This window comes from Balaenoptera musculus, chromosome 4 (genome assembly GCF_009873245.2).
Source record: "Balaenoptera musculus isolate JJ_BM4_2016_0621 chromosome 4, mBalMus1.pri.v3, whole genome shotgun sequence".
Lineage (NCBI taxonomy): Eukaryota > Metazoa > Chordata > Mammalia > Artiodactyla > Balaenopteridae > Balaenoptera > Balaenoptera musculus.
The window spans coordinates 23,364,415-23,389,522 of NC_045788.1; the positions used below are offsets into that span (position 1 = coordinate 23,364,415).

Here is a 25,108-nt window from a genome sequence, read left to right on the forward strand (position 1 = left end):
TTGCTATTTTAATCATAGTATTTTGCTTTGTAAGGAAATATAGGTGCTCTTACTTAAAATTGTAACATATAGATATAGGTACTGTATATATTAATCTTATTATCTGTCAGTGTTCAATAGTGTATACTTTCAGACCAGTAGTATTTATTTTATTTTTTTCCAGTGTTTTACCACAATTACTTCTATTGTTTTTCAGTTATTTTTGATTTTGGTAGGCTTATAGTCTAAAAAAATAAGTTAAAAATATACATAATGAAAAGTAAGCCCCTTTATCATTCTGCCTCCAATCCCCCATTTTCCCTCGAGAGGCAATCACTGTTACCTTTCTTTGTATCCTTCTGGAAATGCTTTTATAAATACATGACTGATACAGCTCCCCTTCCCCCAACCATGCTTATTCTTCTGCATCTTGCTTTCTTCTTTTAAGAATATATCTTAAAGATTGTTCTGTATTTTTCTCATTTAAATACTAAAGGACTTGTATAATGCTATAAACTTCTTTATCCTTATGAAATAATATCATTTGGGTAAATTGCTTTTTCACTACGTTTATGTTCTGGTTTTGTCTGATTGTGGGAGAATAAAGATATTTTATGTAATTAACAAGTGACATACATTTGAATAGGCTTGAGCAAAGAATAGAACTCCAGGTATATTTATCATTTCAAATGCAAGGTCAACACAAGGACTGTTAATTTGCAGCCTTTCTGTGGAGTGCGAATGCTAAAATTGGACCACTATTTTTAAAACTTGAGGCAAGGGATAGAAACCATTTTGAATATAGGAAAGGATATGCAGGATATCCAAAACCACAGAGAGTCAAAGCCAGCCATGACAGAATTAGCATTTTGCAGACTGAGGGTTATCCTTAAAAATCCTAAAAGGATTGTGTCATCTCTTTCAACACAAAATAAGCATGCCTGTAAATAGTATTAAATACAGTAAAACATTGTAACAGTGAGAATTCAATAAAAATGTGGACATGTATTTAATGCTGACATGTAAGAAATTGCATCCAGGAAGTAATAAGAATTCCATTTACTGCCTTTTTCCTACTCACTTGAGCTCTTCAGTTTTTTAAAAACAGTGTAGAATTAAATAGTGGGCAGTGGTGTGTGTGTGTGTGTGTGTGTGTGTGTGTGTGTGTGTTTAAAACCAAAAGATTTAATTACAGATTTAGTTAGAGCCAGGCCCCAGAACAACTGTAAGAGATAGAAATCTGTCATTTTGCAACTTACTGAATGGGAGAAAATATTTGCAAATGATATGACCGATAAGGGGTTAATATCCAACATATATAAACAGTTCATACAACTGAACATCAAAAAAAAAAAGAACCAACAAAACAACCTAATTAAAAAATGAGCAGAAGAACTGAATAGACATTTTTCCAAAAAGGAATTGCAGATGGTCAACAGGCACATGAAAAGATGCTCAACATCACTAATCATCAGGGAAAGGCAAATCAAAACCACAATGAGATATCACCTCACACCTGTCAGAATGGCTATCAGCAAAAAGACAACAAATAAGCGAATGTTGATGAGGATGTAGAGAAAAGGGAACCCTCATACACTGTTGGTGGAAATGTAAATTAGTGCCGCCACTGTGGAAAACAATATGGAGGTTTCTGAAAAAACTAAAAATAGAACTACCATAGGACCCAGAAATTCCACTCCTGGGTGTATAACTGAAAAAGGCCCCACTAATTTGAAAAGATACATGCACCCCATTGTTCCTAGCAGCATTATTTACAGTAGCCAAGATATGGAAGCAACCTAAGTGTCCATCAACAGATGAATGGATAAAGAAGATACACACATACACACACACACACACACACACACACACACACACACACAATGGAATACTACTCAGTCATAAAAAAAGAATGGAATTTTGCTATTTGCAGCAACATGAATGGACTTGGAGGGCATTATGCTAAGTAAAATAAGTCAGACAGAGAAAGAAAAATGCTGTATGACATCACATATATGTCGAATCTAAAAAATACAGTAAACTAGTGAATACAATAAAAAAGAAGCAGATTCCCAGATACAGAGAACAAGCTAGTGGTTACCAGTGGGGAGAGGGAAGGGGGAGGCGCAATATAGGGGTAGGGGATTAAGAGGTATAAACTATTAGGTGTAAAATAAACTACAAGGATATATTGTACAAAATGGGGAATATAGCCAATATTTTATAATAACTATAAATGGAGTATAACCTCTAAAAATTGTGAATCACTATATTGTACACCTGTAACTTGTATAATATTGTACAACAAGTATACTTCAATAAAAATATCTGTCATTTTGAAAGAACAACAAAGGTCCTAAACAAGTTGGTATACAGATCATGAATGACAAATGCACTGTACTCTTAGAGGGCTTCACATAATTTAATATAATTTTTAAGTGATCAGTGAAAATTTTAATAAATTATTTCAAAAATTATGTGCTGGGACTTCCCTGGTGGCTCAGTGGTTAAGAATCCACCTGCCAATGCAGGGGACACGGGTTCAATTCCTGGTCTGGGAAGATCCCACATGCCGCAGAGCAACTAAGCCCGCAGGCCACAACTACTGAGCCCGCGTGCCACAACTACTGACGCCCATGTGCCTAGAGCCCACGCTCTGCAACAAGAGAAGCCACCGCAATGAGAAGCCTGTGCACCACAACAAAGAGGAGCCCCCGCTCGCCACAACTAGAGAAAGCCCTCGAGCAGCAATGAAGACCCAGTGCAGCCAGAAATAATAATAAAAAATAATAATAATTAAAAAAATTATGTGCTTACCCCCCAAATTAGGAATGTTCAGGGATGATGTTGAACCTCTTATATAAATATGTGTGTAAAAAAAGAGAATTTCCTACTTAGTTTCAGTTCTTATTATCTTATAAAACGCTCATTTTCACTTACTTTCTGAAATACATATAACTTTAATGTAATTAGGTGTGTTTAAGAGGAATACATGAATTGTATTCATCTGTAACTTTACATTGAATAGTCAAACCATGAAGTCATTTTAAAAATGAGTTGTCCTGCTATATATTAGAAGCGTTAAAAATGTAAGTAATTCTTGGGAATTCCCTGGTGGTCCAGTGGCTAGGACTCGGCGCTTTCACTGTCTCGGCCCGAGTTCAATCCCTGGTCAGGGAACTAAGATCCCCGCAACCCGTGCAGCACAGCCAAAAGAAAAAAAAAAAACAGTAAGTAATTCCATCTTGAAATATTTATCTACAGCAATAAATATGGATCTGTACAGAGCTTTATCTGTAAGGATGTTCATTGTAGCATTTGTTTATAATGCAAAATTGGAAGCAATGCAAATACCATGAAACAAGGGATTTACCAAATAAGTTTTGACATAGTACTATGTGGCCATTAAATATTATGTTGATACATACAATGTATTAGTACAAAAAATTATAATATACTCAGATTTTCACCCCACAGTAAAGGTACAGGTGCATTTGAAAAGCAAACCAGAAAGATGTAGATAACAAAACGTACTAGTTGATATTTCTGGATAGTAGATTGTGGATAATTTAAAATTTCTGATTTGTGCCTTTGTTACCAATTATTTTCTGTAATGAATATCACATGCTTGCTTTTCTTACAACCCAGTTTTACATCATTTTTGTTTGTTTGATTGTTTTAGTTTGTCTCACCTGCTCAGAGTAAGAAGGGCCCAGCAGATCTGGGAAAGACCTAGCACAGGGAAAGGGAAAGGAGGTGGCAATGGTTGAATGCTGTAAAGTTAAACATTCGAGCCACAAGCTCCATCCAAGATGATCCAGCTCTAACTTACTTTATTCTTTTTGTGGACATTATTCATGTCCTAAAACTTTACTTTCCAACCACACCCTTTATATTTTTAAATGCTATACTTTCCTCAATTTGAAATGCTTCTTTTACTGAAACAGTGGGTCAAATGTAAATGAAAATTATACAAACCATTGAGAAATGCCTATGCCCTGGATAAGCACAGGGTGTGGAAAACTGGTGTTTCTTCCCTTTACTGAATCTCAGTTATTGTCTGACTCACCTATGCTGGGAAAGAGTGTTATCAGGGGATCTATTCCTAGTTGTTCCTTGTCAGCCAGACCTCTCAGGTGATTTCTTCTAGATATTTTACTGCCTGTGTCCTCTGTTACTGCTTAGGTAAATGTTTCTAGAGGGCTAACGTTCTTTTTCTAACATTGCTTTTTCTAGATATAAAGACCTGAAGGTAGTCTTTCCTACCCAGAGATGGAGAACAGCACCACCACCATTTCTCGGGAGGAGCTGGAAGAACTACAAGAAGCATTTAATAAAATAGGTATGCTTGAGAAAAACTAAATACACAGTTACTATTCTGCTTGATACCAGCCTTCCAGGAACGGAACAATACCTTCTATTGCTTCCACCACCACCCCTTAACCCTCAGATTTATTCCTTTTTTTTTTTCCCCCATCTGGGTTTCACTGGATTCTTTCTTTCTTTCTGAAAGATAGACTAAGACTGGCTTGAATTTCTAGGAGAATTGGACTTCGAATTCTTTGATCATTTCTTTGCAGAGAATATGCCAGGTTAATGAATGACAGTGTAACTGAATATGCTTAACACGATCTTCTCATTACAGAGAAAATATAGAAACACTTCCTTGTCTGTAAACTGAACTCTGGCCTCCATGTGTTTGTCACGAACAATAACACATTTTGCCTTCATGCAGAATATTTTAAAATCTTGATATAGTTTTTATTTTTTATTTTATTTTCTTAAAATATTTTTTAAAAATTTATTTATTTAATTTTTTTCTTTTTGGCTGCATTGGGTCTTTGTTGCTACGTGCAGGCTTTCTCTAGTTGTGGCAAGTGGGGCCTACTCTTCGTTGCAGTGCGCAGGCTTCTCATTGCAGTGGCTTCTCTTGTTGCAGAGCACGGGCTCTAGGCACGCGGGTTTCAGTAGTTGTAGCATGCAGGCTCAGTAGTTGTGGCTCACGGGCTCTAGAGCGCAGGCTCAGTAGTTGTGGTGCACAGGCTTAGCTGCTCCGCCGCATGTGGGATCTTCCTGGACCAGGGCTCGAACCTGTGTCCCCTGCATTGGCAGGCGGATTCTTAACCACTGTGCCACCAGGGAAGCCCTTGATATAGTTTTTAAAGGCCATATGTCTTATTTTCCTTCTCCCTCATGCATAATTTAAAAATCTTAGTGTTGCTTTTGAAGGCCACACCTCTTATATTTCCTCTTTCACTTTTTTTTTTTATAAATTTATTTATTTATTTATTTTTGGCTGTGTTGGGTCTTCGTTTCTGTGCGAGGGCTTCCTCTAGTTGCGGCAAGCGGGGGCCACTCTTCATCGCCATGTGTGGCCTCTCACTATCGCGGCCCCTCCCGTTGCGGAGCACAGGCTCCAGACGCGCAGGCTCAGTAGTTGTGGCTCACAGGCCTAGTTGCTCCGCGGCATGTGGGATCTTCCCAGACCAGGGCTCGAACCCGTGTCCCCTGCATTGGCAGGCAGATTCTCAACCACTGCGCCACCAGGGAAGCCCTCCTCTTTCACTTTTAAAGCCATTCAGTGTTTTGCCTTTACGACATCATTTTGACAGCTTTGTCTTTTTCTTCCAGAAAATTCCCCCATCCTCTGTCAGGTCAGATCACAATTCTTCTGCATTTTGCTCTTAGGAAACCCTTGAGAGTATGAATACCATCTTTTGCTCTAGTCTGTACATGTGTGCAAGTGAAAGGTGAACCTAGGGAAAGGTGAGTGCAGTGAATAGACATTGAGATGGTAACACCCTCAGCCTTGTCCCTGCATCAGTGGGCTCCTTTGCTGGTGCATTAGAGCACTCTGGAAAGCAGAGTCAGAGGGTAGACCAGGGAGGATGGAATGATCACGGTTGGTCTTGTGCCTAGATTTCTCACAAATCTAGTGAATAATGACTAAAGTTAATGTAGGTGAAATGCAGTGCAGAAGTTTCAGAGATCAAGATAAAGAAAGAAAGATTTAAGTTTTAAAAAATAAAGCTCTCTCTGAAAAAAAAAAATGAGTAAAGTTCTCAGGAAGCTCGTGACTTACAAACTATTGCTCTGAAATAAAGTGAATTCTACAAATCTCTGGGCCTTTCCACTTCTCCCTGCACAGCTGTTTCCAGAGTAACTCAGACCTTCAGAATACAGTCCACATGGTGGCCGGCTTAGGCTCGTTATTTTGCAGGCAGTAGAGCATTGCATGATTTCTAAAAAGTTATTGTTAAAAATACATTTTATGGAGTATTGTATGCAGTGCACAGAGTCTTTCCAAGACAAAAGTTGGGCAATTATTGGAATGTTCTGCTCATTTCGAGCATTGAAACAGAGGAAATAACAAAAATGTATCTCCTAGTTTGGTATTTTTCGTTATTTTTTAGGTACTAAATAAAAGTGCTACCTCGGTCTTAGTAAAACCAATGAATTCGTTCTATTTTCTTTCACACACCAACTTTAATCTTTATGACTCATGGACATATAATCTTGCAATAGTTATTTAATGATATTTTGAATAAATAATTCATTGATGGAACAGTTCTGACAGCAAGATAATTTGCTCTGTGTGAGGGAAGTGCTAACACTAGCAGAATTTATACTTCCTCACTTTATGTACAAGCTAAATTTTTACTCATGAACTCGGTAATCCTCTGCTAATTTGTACCAAACAGCTTTTCTCAGAGAGAGAGGGACATGCCCATCCAACCTTGCTAGATGGGAGATTTTTTGGGTCTCTAGGGAGAAGTGAGAAGTTAAAATATTTGTCTTTTTTTTTCCAATTGTGGTAAAATATACATAACACAAAATTTACCATTTTAACCATTTTCAAGTATACAGTTTGTTGGCATTAAGTAGATTCACATTGTTATGCAACTTTCACCACCATCTATTTCTAGAACTTTTTCATCTTCCCAAACTGAAACTATACTCACTAAAGACTATTAAAGACTAACTCCTCAACAATCCACCTCCCCCCCCATGCCTGCCCCCTGGGGCTACCACCATTCTACTTTACTCTCTGTGAATTTGGCTACTCTAGGTAGCTCATATAAGTGGAATCATATAATATTTGTTTTTCTGTGACTGGCTTATTTCACTTAGCATAATGTCTTCAGGGTTCATCTGTGTTGTAGCATGTGTCAGAATTTCCTTTTTAAGACGGAATAACATTCCATTGTATGTCTCTACTACATTTTGTTTATCCATTCATCTGTTGATGGGCTTCTGAGTTGTTTCTACCCTTTTGGCTATTGTGAGTAATGTTACTATGAACATGGGTGTACAAATATCTGTTCAAGTCTCTCTCTTCAGTTATTTTTGGTATATACTCAGAAGTGAAATTGCTGGATAATTTAATTCTGTTTAATTTTTTTGTGGAACTACCAAGCAGTTTCCAACAGTGGCTGCACCATTTTAATTCCTACCAGCAATGCTCAAGGGTTCCAATTTCTTCAAATCCATGCCAATGATTATTACTTTCTGTTTTTGTTTGTTTGTTTGTTTTTACAACAGCTATCCTCATGAGTATAAAATATCTCATTGTGGTTTTGATTTGCATTTCCCTGATGATTAGTGATGTTGAATATCTTTTCATGTGCTTACTGGCTATTTGTATGTCTTCTTTGGAGAAATGTCTATTCAAGTCTTTTGCCCATTTTTTTTTCTTTTTTTTATAAATTTATTTATTGATTTATTTTTGCTGTGTTGGGTCTTCATTGCTGTGCATGGGCTTTCTCTAGTTGCGGTGAGTGGGGGCTACTCTTCGTTGCAGTGAGCAGGCTTCTCATTGTCGTGGCTTCTCTTGTGGAGCACAGGCTCTAGGTGCGCAGACCTCAGTAGTTGTGGCACGTGGGCTCAGTAGTTGTGGCTTGCGGGCTCTAGAGCTCAGGCTCAGTGGTTGTGGCACACGGGCTTAGTTGCTCCATGGCATGTGGGATCTTCCCAGCCCAGGGCTCGAACCCATGTCCCTTGCATTGGCAGGCGAATTCTTAACCACTGCGCCACCAGGGAAGCCCTTGCCCATTTTTAAATCAGGTTGTTTGTTGTTTTGTTGTTGAGTTGTAGGAAAGTCTTGTCTCTTTTTAAACTGTGATTTTATGGCTATTTATCCTAAGCCTTGGTTTCCTCATCTTTAAAATTAGAATAATATTATTAACTACCTCAAAGTTGTTGTAAGGATTTCATTAGATAAGTCAAGTTCTTAACAAATCACTTGGCACAGAATATATGCTCATTAAGTGGTATCTATTATTTCTTGTCATGTCACACCCAAACCACAGAGGTTGTAGGGATGGAGCTGAGATTTAAGCACACAGATCTGTCCATCTTCAGAGCCCTAACTCTTTTTTTTTTTTTTTTTAATAGACTTTTTACTTTTTTTTTTTTTTAAGAATTTTTTTTTTTTTTTCATTTATTTATGGCTGTGTTGGGTCTTCGTTTCTGTGCGAGGGCTTTCTCTAGTTGTGGCAAGCGGGGACCACTCTTCATCGCGGTGCACAGGCCTCTCACTATCGCGGCCTCTCCTTGCGGAGCACAGGCTCCAGACGCGCAGGCTCAGTAATTGTGGCTCACGGGCCCAGCTGCTCCACGGCACGTGGGATCTTCCCAAACCAGGGCTCGAACCCGTGTCCCCTGCATTGGCAGGCAGACTCTCAACCACTGCGCCACCAGGGAAGCCCAGAGAGCCCTAACTCTTAATGATAGTTTAGCATGACGGTTAGCATGTAAGTAACTTTTTCTTGATCTTGTTTATTTTTAAATACTCCCCACCACAGTGCTGTTAGGCAGTAAGTCTGCCTAGTCTATTTGTCTATTTCAGAATTATAGGAAACAATTCTGAACTGGTGATGTACTAAATAATGTGATTTTACTCTAAATTCAAAGAAAGCAATTATTGCAATTTCAAGCAATTTAGCTTCCTTTTGAGATTATAGCACTATTTTGGTTCTTGGTAGATTCTCGTTTAGAAATTTTTCATCATTCTGAACAGTATTAATTCTAAAACTTGTGTATGAGAGTTTAAAGGAAAAGTTTCTGTCTTGTAATTCATTCAGTTTTAGTGTTGATAGCTCTTATACTGAGAGGAAAAAGAAATATAGGAAACAAAGCAACTACTACCAGATGAGTAAAGAGAGCCTATACAAGGTGGATACAGGTAACTAACCAAACAATCCAAAGCCCTGTTGCCAGCTCTGGCCAGAAGTGTTTTGTGTTGCCTTTGTTCTGTGTCAAGAATTGATATCCAGTCTCTAGGGAAAACCCAGGGAAGGGTATCTCAGTGATGATGTGAAAACACCTAGAAACCTATTTCCAAAAGTCCAAATGTAGGTGTGAAATTATTTCTTGAATACTTAATCTCAAAATGACATCAAACATGATTCAGCCTACATAATGGTATCATAAATACCTAATGAAGATGCAATGAATTATTGACAAGTGAAACAGAACTGCCACCAAGTGAAATGTAGACCAGAAGTGCCTTATGTGTATTTTACATGATGCACATATTTTATATGGAATGTGGGACCAGCATTTCCATTTCATAAATTACATAAAGAAGTCAAAGTCTGGGTGGGTGTTCCCCTATGACTGATGCTGCTCTATTTCTTCTAGATATCTGAGACCTCCCCATGCTTAATTCTTTGAAACTTAGTCATGTGCTAAACCTGAGTTTTTCGTCTGTCAGCACAATGTCCTTATTATACACTTAAAATACATAGGGTAGCCCTAAATCTATGGGGGTAAAGTTCATTAAATATGAATTTTTTTGGTAAAGTATATAGCATACCTTGTACAATTCAGGTGTAGGAGAAAAGATTACTGCCACTTGTGAAATAAACCTGAAAGTTTCTGCCTGCCTGTGAATCTCCCAAACAGCCTTCTTTTTTTTTTTTTTCTTTTAATATTTATTTATTTATTTATTTGGCTACATTGGGTCTTAGTTGCAGCACGCAGGCTCTTCATTGCGGCATGCGGGCTTCTCTCTGGTTGTGGTGAGTGGGCTCCAGAGTGCGTGGGCTCAGTAGTTGCAGCACACGGGCTTAGTTGTCCCGCAGCATGTGGGATCTTAGTTCCCCAACCAGGGATCGAACCCGCGTCCCCTGCACTGGAAGGCAGATTCTTAACCGCTGGACCACCAGGGAAGTCCCCAAACAGCCTTCTGAGTGCACATCTGCAACAGGGTACAAGTGATATTTGATAGCTCATAATTTATGTTTTTAGATATTGACAACAGTGGGTATGTCAGTGACTATGAACTCCAGGACCTGTTTAAGGAAGCAAGCCTCCCTCTGCCTGGCTACAAGGTTCGCGAAATCGTGGAGAAAATTCTAGCAGTTGCTGACAACAACAAAGATGGCAAAATCAGCTTCGAAGAGTTTGTGTCAGTAAGTAATCTAAATCCTCTCCTGGCTACTGATTGTTTTGCTTCAAGCAGAATTTCAGTAATGTCATTGCTCTCTTTGGTTAAATCTGGCTTCAGAGACCAGATAATGCACTGCTTTAAAGTGATGATGATGGTGGTAACAATAACAACAGTAATTTCCACAGATAATTCATAAAACAAAGGAAAAAAGTATTCTCAAATGGTTGGAATTGAAGTCAGGTTTAGATGATCATCTTTCATGCCCTACTAAAACTACAGTTGAATTTAAATGCTTATTGACTATCTCTGTATGCAGAATATTTTCGTATCTTAGTACTTGGTCTTGAGAAGTGGAATATTATTTTGTAACTGAAATAGCTAAGGTATGGAAGATATACCTCCTAGAAACCGGTTGTTTCCTTGTGATTGGTTATATCTTCAGTTTCGGTAAAGCCACCAGGTGAATTTTGATGCCAGCTATGGTTTCATTATTAAACTACCTTGAGACTCAGGGAACTGAAGAAGATGCAAAATAATATATGACTCCACCAATAAAAGAAAAATAGAAGTGACTATTGCATATCAGGTATTTCAAACCTCTCAGGCTGAGAGAGATGACTGAGTTGCCATTGCCAGCTGGCAGTTGAGGTAGAGCTGTCACTACCTTCCATCAACACCACCATGACTGTGTCTTTCATATGAAAATTAATGAACTAATTTATTCACTAATATAATTGAATAAATATTTATGAAATAGAAATTGTCTGCTTTTGCATTCTTTATTCACCTGGCAAATATTTGAGCTCCTTTTTTGCCAGGAACTCAGGCACTGTGAGTAATGTGCTGAACAAAAAGAGATGTAGCTCTAGCTTTCCTGGAGTTTACAGGTGGAGGGGAAGACGGAATCACACAGATGGATAAAAGATAACTGTGATAAATGCTGTGACAGAGCAGGACAGATCCCTTGAAAGTTTGTAGTAGGAGGAAGTGAACTTGGTGGGGAGGTTAGGGAACTCAGAGATTCAGGGAAATGGGAGACTGTCCCTGAAGCTGTGAAGACGGAGTTGCCAGCTGAAGGAACAGATAAAAGGGGTGGGTGGGGGAAATGAGTACTGTGCAAGGCAGGCAGAGGTAACAGCATGTGTAGAGCCTCTGTGCCTTTAGGGGTGGTGAATGCTCTCAAGCACTTGAAAAACACATCAGTGTGGCTGGAGCTGAGATGCTGAGGGTTAGGAATGCGGCTAGAGAAGTGAGTCAGGTCATCAGGATCTTGTAGGATTTTTGCTTTTATCCTAAGAGCAGTAGGAAGCCAGTGGAATAGAGTATGAATTGACATGATCAGATTTGCATTTTTTAAAACTCACTTTGTCTGCTGCATGGAGAACTGATTGAATTCAGTTTATCCAGGCTCTAGGGTAGCCAGTGACAGAGGGACTGACAGAGGGCGTTTCTCTCTACGCCTGTGTAATTCCCAACAAAAGCTGACTTCTTGACTTTAACATGTATATGTTTGAGCTGTTCAAATGGGATAATATCTTTGTTAAGGCATTTTAAAATCTTCATCATGTAGCTAGTTATTCTTTAGTTTTTAGTACAAAAGACCATGGCAAGTCTAGGCAAACAATTTCAGTATGTACACTTTGAGTTTGATTATAGGTTGGGGTGCAAACATTTGTCCATTTTGTGTTGTTATAAAATGACTTGAGAGTTATCTGTCTACACAAGCAATAAGTGCAAGAACAACTGATTAGTATTTATTTTGATGTCATTCCGAATAAATAACTATCCTTTACGCTGCACGGATTTTAATGGTTATTTAATCGAGTCAATTTTATTTCTCTCCCATTCCAGCTAATGCAAGAGTTAAAAAGCAAAGACATCAGCAAAACATTCAGAAAAATAATTAACAAGAGAGAAGGGATTACTGCTATTGGAGGAACTTCATCCATTTCCAGTGAGGGCACACAGCATTCTTATTCAGGTAACCAACCACCTGCTCCAAATTTAATCTTTCAGTCATTGGTTCATTCAACAAGTCCTGTATTTCATCAAATCTAAGATGACATTTATTGTAATTCACACCATTGTTTTATGTGTTCTTGAGGGAAAATGAGACTAAATTATAAAGTGCCATCAGATTTGAAATGTATCATAATTTCAGAGGTGTCAGAATGAAAAATCCTAGAATTTATGATAAGTAATAATAAATGAGTTTTTACTATGTGTCAGGAACAGTGGATAACAGAGATTAGAAATGGCAAAATAGAAGTTATATTTCAGCACTGAATGTGTTTAATCATGACCTTGGAATGGATTTTTCATCCTGACCGGTGAGATGAGTTTACTTTAGACCTATTTTAGGGATGGTGGAGAGGTTTATTGCAAGGACTTTCCATTTTGGGGAACTGAGATTCCTGATTCATCTTTTATCAAGCAACCAAATGACTTGTAGAGCACAGCACCTGATTTGCTTGATCTGATAGGATCACTGGATTGTAGCCCAGTGGGAAATCCAGAGTCACATTAACTCCTAACAGGAGATGGCTTGCCCCATGCTAAGCTTGCTTCTCAGGATCAAGATGCCTAAAAGCCTTTGGCCAAGTTCCTTTTGTTCATGTTAACATAATTAGAACTATGCTTTTAAAATTTTTGATAAAAAACTCACTTTAACTTTTCCCCCTCTTTCTTCCTTTGAGATCTGAATTTGTTAATTATCCTCTTGATTCTCTTCCTTTCTAAATGGATTTTCCTCTAACAATATACTCACACTTCTCCTACTCATTGTATATATTTTCCTAACTTTTTCCCACCAGGGAAGTGTAGTGGGGAAGGCAGTGGTCTATAACTGCTACCTCCATTTTTTGAAAGGTACTTACTCCTTAACTCTATTTCTGCCTGTCCATTCTAATGAAATGGCTTCTCCATTAAAAAAAAAAAAAACTTTTTAGTAAGGTATGATATGCATTTAGCAAAGTGCTGTGATCTTACATGTACAGCTCAATGAGTTTTCACGTGTGTATGCATCATGTAGCTGCATTCATGCAACTGCCAACCAGATCAAAACACAACATTTCTATCACCTTGGGTGTCTCCCTCTTGCCTCTAACAGTAACTGTCCACTTTCTGATGTCTATCACCATAGATTTTTTTTTTTAACTTGTTTATTGAGGTGTAAGATGCACAGAGTAACATGCATACAGTGCCCTATTCTTAAGTATATGGGAGGATTTTTTTAACCTATGAATACACCCATGTAACCATTATCTAGAACCAGATACAGAATATTTAATGGCTTTTAAAAAAAGAACAGCTTTATTGAGATATAATTGAGATACCATAAATTCATCCTTTGAAAGTATAGTTCAGTAGTTTTTAATATATTCAGAGTTGTACAGTCATTAGCACCTTGTAATTTAAGAACACTTTCATTCCTCCATAGAGAAACCCCATGCTCATTAGCAGCCACTCCCCATTTCCCCCTCCCCCCAGGCTCTGGCAACCATTAATCTACTTTTTCTTTGTATAGATTTGCCTATTCTGGAAATTTCATGTAAATGAAATTATACAGTAGTGGCCTTTCACTTGACAGGCTTCTTCCCTGGCATGATATTTTCAAGGATCATTCATGTTGTGGCATGTATCGTACTTCATTCTTTTTTATTGCTGAATAATTTCTGTTCTATGGCTAATATCACGTTTTGTTTACCCTTTCATCAGCTGATAGATATTTGGATTGTTTCCACTTTTTGGCTATTATGAATAATTCTGTATGAACACTAGTGTACACATTTTTTGTGTGGACATATGCTTTGAATTCTCTTAGGTATATACCTAGGAGTGGTCTTTTGGTAACTCTATGTTTAACATTTTAAAGAACTGCCAAACTGTTTTCCAAAGGGGCCACACATTTACATTCCCACGAGCAACGTATGAAAGTTCCAATTCCTCCACATTCTCATTGACACTTGTTATTGTCTATTTTGTTTATTACAGCCATCCAGTAGTTGGGAAGTGGTATCTCATACCTGGAACACATTTCCTTTCCCTGACCATCTACACCTATTAAATATCTATCTTTCAAATAGTACCTTCTCCATAAAGCCTTTTCTTGATCAACCTAATGAGAAATGATTCTTTCCTTAAATTCCCTGAAACATTACTTATATCACTCTTGTGGTATGTTCATTTCCCTTTAGTTGCATTTCTTCGTATATCTGTTTTATCTTATCACTACCCTAAAAATTCCTCGATGGGAGGTACAGTATCTTAGTGATCTTTAAATCCCTAGATTCTAAGTTCCTAAGCAGGTATGCATAGTGAGGTAAGAAGATAAGAAGGCAGATAATGATAGGTACAGAAGTAAATGTTTGTGTCTTTATTGATTGTGTGTGTGTGTCGGATTGAATTTGGGGGTATCTGCCAAATATGCCCTTAGGAAAATTACCTAGTTCTAGGAATTGGGGCAATAAAGAGAAAGGCCAGCTACCCTGTGATGGAAATTGGAATTATTTTCCTTTAAGTTTTATATTGTTAAATCATTTTTATATTTACAGAATAATAATAAGGCAGTAGACCATTTTTCCTTTAAGTTCCTTCCTATTTTCCCCACTGCATAGCCCAACAATTTTTTCTGCCTAAAGATCACTGTTTTTATGCTGGAAGCCATGGGTTGAGAAGTTGAGGATGAAGATGGCTGAGAGTAGGACTGGTATCTAGATGTGTCAGTTTTCTTATAATAGACATTCTACAGAAACGGAGCTATTTTATTCATTCAAATAACTCTTGATTAAAACTAGTATTTCTGTTGTAAGTTCCAAATCACAACTCTATAAAAGTTTTTTAGGGGGCAGGTGGAATTTATTGCTGTGGTTATTTGTTTCTTGTATTTTCCCCCCTGGCATATATGTGTATGTGTGTGTGTGTGTAATCTGACCGCTGGTGTTTGGTTCCTGATCTACTAGCTCTCAGAAGCAATATGTATTTGGAAAGATTTTAGAATCAAACCGAATATTTATTGTGCTCATTTAAGCTATATGACTTACTCTTCCCTGATATATCAGATGAAAAAAGTGGAATGAATTCCCCTTTTTCTTTAAACCTACGCCCTCTTAAACCCTTTATTGTTTCAGTAGGGTTTTTTAAATTGGCATTTATTATTTTTGAACGGAAATTTAAAATTATGTTTTTGCAGTGCAATTAATTTTGTGAAATGAGGTATGCCAACTAAGATTTTCTGTTTTCAGAGGAAGAAAAAGTGGCTTTTGTTAACTGGGTAAACAAAGCCCTGGAGAATGACGCTGACTGTAAGCATCTCATACCTATGAATCCCAATGACGGCAGTCTTTTCAAATCACTTGCCGATGGCATCCTTCTTTGGTGAGTTGAGCATTGCGTTAAGGGAGCTATGTTCTTACTGTCCACTGAAGAGCATTCAGTGAAAACTACAATTCAGTGAATCCATTGTCTTTTGAAATTAGTTAACAAGTAGCTACATTAGTCTTGAAATTTTTATATTCTATATATATTATATAGAAAATCAAGTACTATATATTTTCCCATATTTTCTTTCAAATGAAATCTCTTATTTGGTATCTTTTTCATCTGCTTCCTTAACGATGCCAGGAAACTTTTTTTTTAAAAAAATTAATTAATTAATTAATTAATTTTTATTTTTGGCTGTGTTGGGTCTTCGTTTCTGTGAGAGGGCTTTCTCTAGTTGCGGCAAGCGGGGGCCACTCTTCATCGCAGTGCGCGGGCCTCTCTTATTGCGGAGCACAGGCTCCAGACATGCAGGCTCAGTAGTTGTGGCTCACGGGCCTAGTTGCTCCGCGGCATGTGGGATCTTCCCAGACCAGGGCTTGAACCCGTGTCCCCTGCATTAGCAGGCAGATTCTCAACCACTGCGCCACCAGGGAAGCCCAGGAAACTTTTGAGTTACTCCTCTGATGCATTTAATAATGTTCACAGGGTTTCTTTTTTTTTTTTTTTTTGGCCGTGCCACACAGCTTTCAGGATCTTAGTTCCCCGACCAGGGATTGAACCTGGTCCTGCTGGCAGTGAAAGCGTGGAGTCCTAACCACTGGACTTCCAGGGAATTCCCCATGGTTTCTTTCCTCACTTCTCAGTGTGGGACTGTTGATCGTTGACTGGGACAGGAACATGAGGAAATATAATAGAACTATATATCTCATTTGTGCTTAAATTAGATTAACATTTTAATTCAATCTTGTCATATCCATGGCTCATTGCAATCTATTTCTGCTCACTAGATTGTAAACTCTCTAAGGGCATGTCTTTGTCCTTGTTGTGTGTACTAAAGTCCCAGCATACTTCTTTGAACAAAGCAGATGTCTTTTATTTTTTAAGTTTATTAAAAAAACAGAAGACTTTCAAAGAGGAAAATAACCACCACAAATATTCTTAGCACCCATAAATAGCTATTATTGATATTCTGGCACATTTCCTCAGTCTTTTCTCTGTGTTTTTTACTTAAAAATAAAAAACTATCCATGAGTACAGGATATTAGTTTTTAGGACATTACATATACAATATACCTTGAATTCTACCTACAAGTCTGATCTCTTCCTCTGACCTTCAGAGGAGATTCCTATTATGAATTGAATGGGTATTTTCTTACCTTTATTTTAAAATACAAAATGTATTCTAAAATACAGAGATAAATTTTATATTAGTTTCTTTTAAAATGTTTGAATTACTGAAATTTCAGACCAAGTCTCTGGCTCTTCATCTTTCTGCAACAACAGTAATTTTAATGCTGTTGATACCACTTTATGAAATTTGCCTTCTTGAGGATTTTTTTGTTCAACATTTCAGGCTGCTGAATGTTGAGGATCATTAAAGGAAATAAAGGCAAGATTCACATAAAGAAAATGCAAGAATGTTTGAAAACAGTTAGAAGGAAATGCTAAGATTACAATTGCAGTGAATGATGAATGTGTTTTAGGTTAGGGAATATTTCTTAGATTTTTAAAATTAAGTCCCTGACATGAATTATAGTATAATATTTCAAAGAAATGGATAGTTACTTTTCAAAATTTAACTTTATTGTCTACTTGAAAAAATAAACTGAAAACATTTCTGGAAGTCTTAAACTAAATTATTCCCATTTTCTCTTTAGTAAAATGATCAACTTATCTGAACCAGATACAATTGATGAAAGAGCCATTAATAAGAAGAAGCTCACCCCTTTCACTATTTCTGTAAGTATTTGTCCTTTGCTAGTAATCATGTTACTGTGAGGATCATGGATCCCTTATTAATGGATCTTTAGGCCCAGGCAAATCCTTTGATTTAACATAATTTTGGTTTCCTATTAAAAACTAGGTTTTTACTAAGTAAAAATTCAGCTGCATTTTTTTAATGAAGAAATTAAGATTCAAAGTATGTTGGATGAAACTTAAAGTAGTATTCAGATTATGTTACTCAACTATTGTAGTTACTGAGTTATTTTTATTAATGAATATTCGCTTGATGCCAGTGTTTTTGTTGGTTGATTGAGATAAGAATACTCCATAGTTTTACCACATGTTTTACCATTTCACAAAATTTTCGCTATTCTTTCTGTACTAGATTGTTCTGTAGTCAGCTTCTCCATTCAGATCTTGTTAAAGTCCAGGAATTTATAGTCACCACACTTTTTCCCTCAAAATCTCTAGATCAATAGGGGAATATCAGTATCTACTAAGTACATACTAGGTACCAGTCACTGTTCTAAACACACCACATGAATTATCCCTTTGACTCCTCCCAGCAGCCTTAAAATAAGGTGGATACTATGATTTTACAGATGAGGAAACTGAGGCACTGAGAGGTTGCACAGTGGCCGACCCAGGATCTGGTCCCAGTAGTCTAGCTCCAGAGCCCATCCTTTTAATCACCAAGCTATACTGCCACTCTCACGTGGTGGTAGTAATAAGCAACTAAGTTAATGTACTAGTCACAGCTGTAGCTATTAAAAGTGAGCTACTGCTAGGCTGTTTCCTTTATTTCTATTGGCAGGTATAATTCTTGATTTTGCTAAGGTTGTTAAGGCTCTTCTATAAGGAAGCTATGACCTTGGAGTAGTGGTACATGGTTAGTCTCAGACTATCCAAGGGGTCCTCCCATTTCCTGTTATCCTTGATTAGTACAGAATTGGCTGTTGACTAACATGGCTTTCTTGACCCCCATTTTCCAATAATGTTACATATTCCTAGCAGAAACTACCATTCTTGAAGAAGCCCCTTTCTGACTGCAATTGCCAGAAGTTTATTTTCCTTCATATCTTGTGTCAGGATGTTTCCTCTAATATCTATCATTGTTGAAAATATACATCTTATTTTTAGAATACATGTGTCACACTATTTTTTATGGCCCTGAATCTGAAATACAACATTTCTTACTATTGTATAAATTAATTGTACGGTTTTACTTTTAATACTTACATGCAGTGCATTGGAGAAAATGAAGAAAAATGTTCTGTAACTATTTTTGCAATACTATAGGATGGGTCTGAGGGGCTAAGTCTTTTATATTTCGATTTTTAGAGATAGCATTCTTCCAATATGAGTAGGGATAATAGTCGAGGTCTCTAAGATGCTTGAAAAAGTGTACTAATGTAGAATGAGAAAAGATAGCCCTCTGGGAAGGGGCAAAGTGTTACTGTAGTTATTAAATCTGTTTTGTTTATTCAGTAATTTTAGAGCTCTGGGAATAGATCTGCTAGACAGCTACCCGTTTCCCATGAAACTTTATCTCGAAGAAGCCTAATTCATTTGTAAAGGATTGTGATAATATAGTTTTTCACCTCATGATGATAGGCTGGTAAAGTATCATGATGTATGAAAGAAGAGAAATATAAAAGGATGAAAATGACATACAATAACTATGAAAGCAAGGGAAAGAGATCAAGTAGCTAAGAGCAGGACTCATTTATGATCTTGGATACTTTGTCATCTCTCTTTCTACCCAGTGTGTTACTGAGCTGCATTCTTTTGATTGTTTGTCATTATTGAAAGAAAAATAATTATATGAGTAAGAGTCAAACAGATGGCAATGATTTAGGGACCTAAAAGTCAGGAAACTAACACAAGGGTAGGTATAGGAGATTGAATCTGTTCCTTATAAATGTAAAAAATCCATTGCAATTGATATACTCACATATATACAAGGTGTGTATGTATATACTTTACACTTACATATGTTTACAAATGTACACACACATGTATAACCTTAACTTCAATTACACTTTAAGTAGGGAAAACATAAATCTCATTTGGACGTTACAAATGCAGTGAAAGTGATGGTATGTAAGATAAGGATGAAATCTGAATAACAAAGAATGCCTTTGTCCTTACCCGATAAGTGTTTAGCACAGCCCTCTAAAAAAAATCATTAACAAAAGTGGACTCATCTGGAATTGAAGCTTTATTGGAAATGAAGATTTGCAAAGTGGTATGAATTAAAAGAAAGAAAACTTGCAATCCCTATTTGAGACTGTTAATAAAGAGTTGGATAGTTAATCAAAATAGAAGGGACATGAGAAACCATCTAACACAGCAGTGTAAATTTTTCTGCCTGGTAAAGTGGACTCTATCTTAGACACAGACAATTCACTGATGCACAAAATAGATGGGAGAGAATGGATGGCTTATCCAAGATAAACTGGCATGTTTGCTTGATTGTTTTGTTAATATCTCTGTAAGGTAAAATATCCTGTTTTACAGATTAGGACACTGAAACACAAGGAGGAACAACACCTCTCTTATGTCTCCGTTGGTGAAGGTTCCCCATTGTTCTCGCCTATCCCCACCAAAACAGGTCTTCAGGAAGGAAGGTTGAGCACTCAGGGCAGTTGTCCATGTTAGGACTTGGAGAGCAACCTCTGTATGGGGTTCTCCTGTTACTTCTTGTTCTTTAGAATTGGCTCTAGACAATAGTGGTCATCCCATTCCCTCATTTCCAGTAGGGCAATAATGTATTTACCAATTAGAAACTACCATTTATTTGAGGAAGCACATTTTAGCTCCTTATTTTCAATCCATTTTTAGCCAATTACTCATAAATCATTTGCTATACTTGTAAAGCCAACATTTTTGAATAAAATTAACATCAAAAGCTGGTTCTCCATATATCACCAACATAACCTGCTGATAAGACAAAGCTGAGTTTTACTGCTTACAGCAGTAAGAGAAAACACCACCTGCAAAGCCATGGCAGTGTCTTCAAGCTGAGGTTAGAATTGATGATTTGGAATTGTGGTTTAAGGTGGGTCTTTCACTGTGGGAGAGGGGAAGAGAGGAGACGGATGACTGGGTAAGGATGATGATGCAACTGATGCAACAGTCAGAACTGGTGGAAATTGCAAGGGGAGGATTTCAAGGTGAGGGTGTCAAAGGATCTTTTAGAGGATTAACTGTCCATTGATGCTTTCCACTGAGGAGTTGATAGGTCTTGCAAGTAGTGGCTGCAATGAGCAATCAAATATTTTGCCTTCTTCTCCTGGAAGAATAAAGCCATGCCAGTGAAGACAGAGGAATAAGTGCAAAGTCACATTAAGGTGTGGTTTCCTTGTCACTGTCCAGGCTGAGAAAAGCAGTGGAAGGTTTTGGTTCTCACTGGTTATTACGGTCAATTTGGTGAAATTACATATCTCTTTTGGCCACAGTACCATGCTGTCAAGGTAATGGGTCACTGCAAGATTAACACTATTACTGGAATAATTTTCAGTCCAGTTCTTTCCCCAGCTAATGCATTCTGGGGAATCACAACCAGAGCAAACATTCTTTATGCTCTTAGAAGTGAAGAGAGGGCTTCCCTGGTGGCGCAGTGGTTGAGAACCTGCCTGCCAACGCAGGGGACACGGGTTTGAGCCCTGGTCTGGGAAGATCCCACATGCCTCAGAGCAACTAGGCCCGTGAGCCACAGCTGCTGAGCCTGCGCATCTGGAGCCTGTGCTCCGCAGCAGGAGAGGCCGCGACGGTGAGAGGCCCGCACACCGCGATGAAGAGTGGCCCCCGCTTGCCGCAACTAAAGAAAACCCTCGCACAGAAACGAAGACCCAACACAGCCAAAAATAAATAAATAAATAAATAAATAAATTTAAAAAAAAAAAGAAATGAAGAGAGAAAAATATTACTTGTCTAGCGTAAATTGGCAGAGGCTGTCTCTTGAAAGTTATATTGATTTGATTTAAGGTAATTAAACATATCTGAAGGTATGAAAAATCTTCTGAATATCTAGAAAATACTTGAAATTTACTGAAAATATTTTCACATTTATCATGTTTATTTAGGTTGTAAATATATTGAAGGATTCTCTGGTTCTGCCTTCTTTTGGGAGAACTGCATTTGAATGAATATTGCTTAATACCACTACAAAAATAATTTAATTCCAAATGCTTACTTCAATTACCCTTGACTAAACCCCAAGAGATACAGCCATTTACTTGGAGCCCAGCAAGGTAAATTGCTTCAGCATACTGCAAGAGGAAGCCATTGAAATAATCACTGCTTTGTAAACCTTTGTGTAACTTCTGGATAGTAAACATACAAATGTGAACAAACTGTGGGAGCAGGAGCCCCACCCGAACGTGGACTGTAGAAATAAAAGAGGAAAATACAATCTCTACCTTTTCCCCAAAGCAAATCAAACACGATTAACAACAAATCCCCTAGCTCTTAAAGTTACCTCCTCTTACCTTTGGTGACTTAAAAGTCTGACTGTATTGATTATTTATCACCATTAAATGGCCCCAAAAATAAGGCCTAGTAGCAAACAGGCCACCGTGCCTTTCCAAAAGGTGAAAAGGTGATCGGAAAAATGTCATCGGTACATAGTATGCATTTGTTATTTAGGGAAGAAGTTTGAGGAGGGAATAAAAAAAAAAAAAAAAAAAGTTAAAAGCCAAGGTAACTGTAAATTTTTCTAATTCAGTGTCTTTTCCAATTTGCTGCCTTGTGTTGTCCCAAACTGTTTTTTTTGTTGTTTGGTGGTTCTTTTTCTGTACATTTGTGTTTCTGATCACTGGTACAGCATTGATAGATGACAACTAAAGCAAAAATTAATTAATATTATTAAATAAATATTGCCCTCAAGTAAGCTTTTAGATTAAAATTAATGGCATGTTTGGATTAAAAAAACTTTGAGTTACCCTTTTTTTAGGTTTATTTGAAAATAATTTCAAACTTAGAAAAAGTTGCAAAACTAAAAACTGTACAAAAACACTCATACATCCTTTACCTAGGTTCACCTATTGTTAGTGGTTTATTCCACTTTAATATTTGTGCTCTCTCCCTCGTGTGTGCGTGTGTACACAACATTTTTTCCTGGACCACTTGAGGATAAGTTACATACCTCGTCACTCTTTACCAGTGAATTCCTTAGCATATATTTACTCAGAACAAGGATTTTCTCTGACATTACCACAGTATAGTTATCAAGTTTATAAATTTGTATATTGAGAGGCACAAGATATCTGTATGTCTCTTATAGTTGATGTTAGTTTTTATCATCAGGTTAAGATGTTACCCAGTTTCTCCACTGTATAATTACTGTTTCCTTTTCTTTTTCTCCCTTGCAACTAATAAGCAGTCCATGAGGAAACACTTGAAGGCTATGCAGATATCCTGCTCCATAACAGAATTTTCCCCTAGATTTTAGATTCCCTAGATTGATGATTCTTTCCTAACTTTACCATGATGGTTGCAAAATTATGGGTTTTTCTCAACTCCAGCACTTCCTCCACATTTACCAGTCTTTTATTATTTGGCATTCATCTGTAACCCAGAGACCTCTCTTCTCTCTCTCTCTCTGTCATTGATAGGACTCAGGAATTCCTACTTGTTCCAGTGGCTTAATTCATTACTGTGCTTGATTATTTTGGTGCTTAACTTGTCCCAGATTTGGCCATAGAGAGCACCTTCAAGATGGCTCTGGGCCATTTTTCCTTTTCTTTCCATTGTTGTAAAATACACATAACATAAAATTGACCATTTTAACCATTTTTAAGTGTACAGTTCTGTGGCATTAAATACATTCACATTGCCATGGATTCATCAATACCATTCTTCTCCAAAACTCTTCTCATCCTCCCAAACTGAAACTTTATACCCATTAAATAATAGCTCCCTGGGGCTTCCCTAGAGGCACAGTGGTTAAGAATCCGCCTGCCAGTGCAGGGGACATGGGTTCAAGCCCTGGTCTGGAAAGATCTCACATGCCGCGGAGCAACTAAGCCCATGCGCCACAACTACTGAGCCTGCGCTCTGGAGCCTGTGAGCCACAACTGCTGAGCCCACATGCCACAACTACTGAAGCCCATGAGCCACAACTACTGAGCCCGTGTGCCACAACTACTGAAGCCCGTGCGCCTAGAGTCCGTGCTCCGCAACAAGAGAGGCCACCGCAATGAGAAGCCCATGCACCGCAAAGAAGAGTAGCCCCCGCTCGCCTCAACTAAAGAAAGCCCACGTGCAGTAACGAAGACCCAGTGCAGCCAAAAATAAATTAATTAATTAATTTAAAAAAAAAAGCTCCCCATTGTCCACTCCTCCATCCCCTGGCTATCACCATTCCACTTTCTGTCTCTATGAATTTGGCTACTCTGGGTACCTCATATAAATGGAATCAAACAATAGTTCTTTTTTATGACCAGCTTATTTCACTTAGCATAATGTCTTCAGGATTCATCCATGTTGCAGCCTGTGCAGGATTCCCTTCCTTTCTAAAGCTGAATAATATTCTACTGTATGCCTATACCATATTTTACTTATCTGTTTATCTGTGGCTGGACACTTGGGTTGTTTCCACCTTTTGGCTTTTGTGAATAATGCTGCTACACACATGGGTATACAAATATCTGTTTGAGTCCTAGCTTGCTTTTTTTTTTTGAGTAAATATCCAGAAGTGGATTTGCTAAACTAGATGGTACTTCTGTGTTTAATTTTTTGAGGAATAGCCATACTATTTTCCACAGAAACTGCACCATTTTACATTCCCACTAGCAATGCACAGGGTTCCAATTTATCTACATCCTCTCCAACACTTGTTATTTTATTTATTTATTTATTTATTAATAATAGACATCCTGATGGGTGTGAAGTGGTACCTCGTTGTGGTCTGGTTGACGTTTCCCTAATGATCAGTCATGTTGATCTTCTTTTCACGTGCTTACTGTCCATCTGACATCTTCTTTGGAGAAATGTCTGTTCATGTTGTCTGCCCATATTTTAATCAGGTTTTATTGTTGTTGAGTTGTAGGAGTTCTTTCTTTCATCATAATTAGAGCTCATACTCTAATTGGGGGTGATATAAAAATAAACATATAACTATATAACATGTCAGAGAATGATACAGAGTGAAATAGAGAATAATGAGTGCCAGCAAAAGCTGTGGTGATGCTTGCTATTTTGTGTAGGACAATTTGAGAAAGCCATTAGGTGCATTTGAGCAATATAAAGGAATTGTGGATATTTGAGGAAAGTGTGTTCCAGGCAGAGGGAACAGCAAATTCAGAGGCCCTATAGAGCTGGAACAGAGTGAGTGAGAGGAGATAGTGGGAATGATGGGGAACATTTGTAGGGTTTTAAAGCTAGGGAATGCCATCGGGTCCATATTTTAATAAGGTTACCAACAGCAGGGTACTATGGAAGGTGGGTTTTAGAGAGTAAGTCTGAGCATGGGTGTTAGGAAGGAATTAAGAAACTTGAAGAAAGGCACTGACAGTTTCCAGAGGT

The 25,108-nt window shown here is 37.7% G+C and overlaps 1 protein-coding gene across 1 annotated transcript in view; it reads left to right on the forward strand.

Annotated features, from left to right (window-relative positions):
• PLS1 (plastin 1) overlaps positions 1–25,108 on the forward strand; it is a 108,376-nt gene that overhangs the window by 55,634 nt on the left and 27,634 nt on the right. The window contains exons 2-6 of the mRNA XM_036849459.1: positions 4,216–4,321; positions 10,231–10,394; positions 12,224–12,353; positions 15,616–15,748; positions 17,512–17,593. Coding sequence (XP_036705354.1) covers positions 4,252–4,321; positions 10,231–10,394; positions 12,224–12,353; positions 15,616–15,748; positions 17,512–17,593 — 579 coding nt within the window. The 5' untranslated portion in view covers positions 4,216–4,251. The remainder of the gene's footprint in view (positions 1–4,215; positions 4,322–10,230; positions 10,395–12,223; positions 12,354–15,615; positions 15,749–17,511; positions 17,594–25,108) is intronic.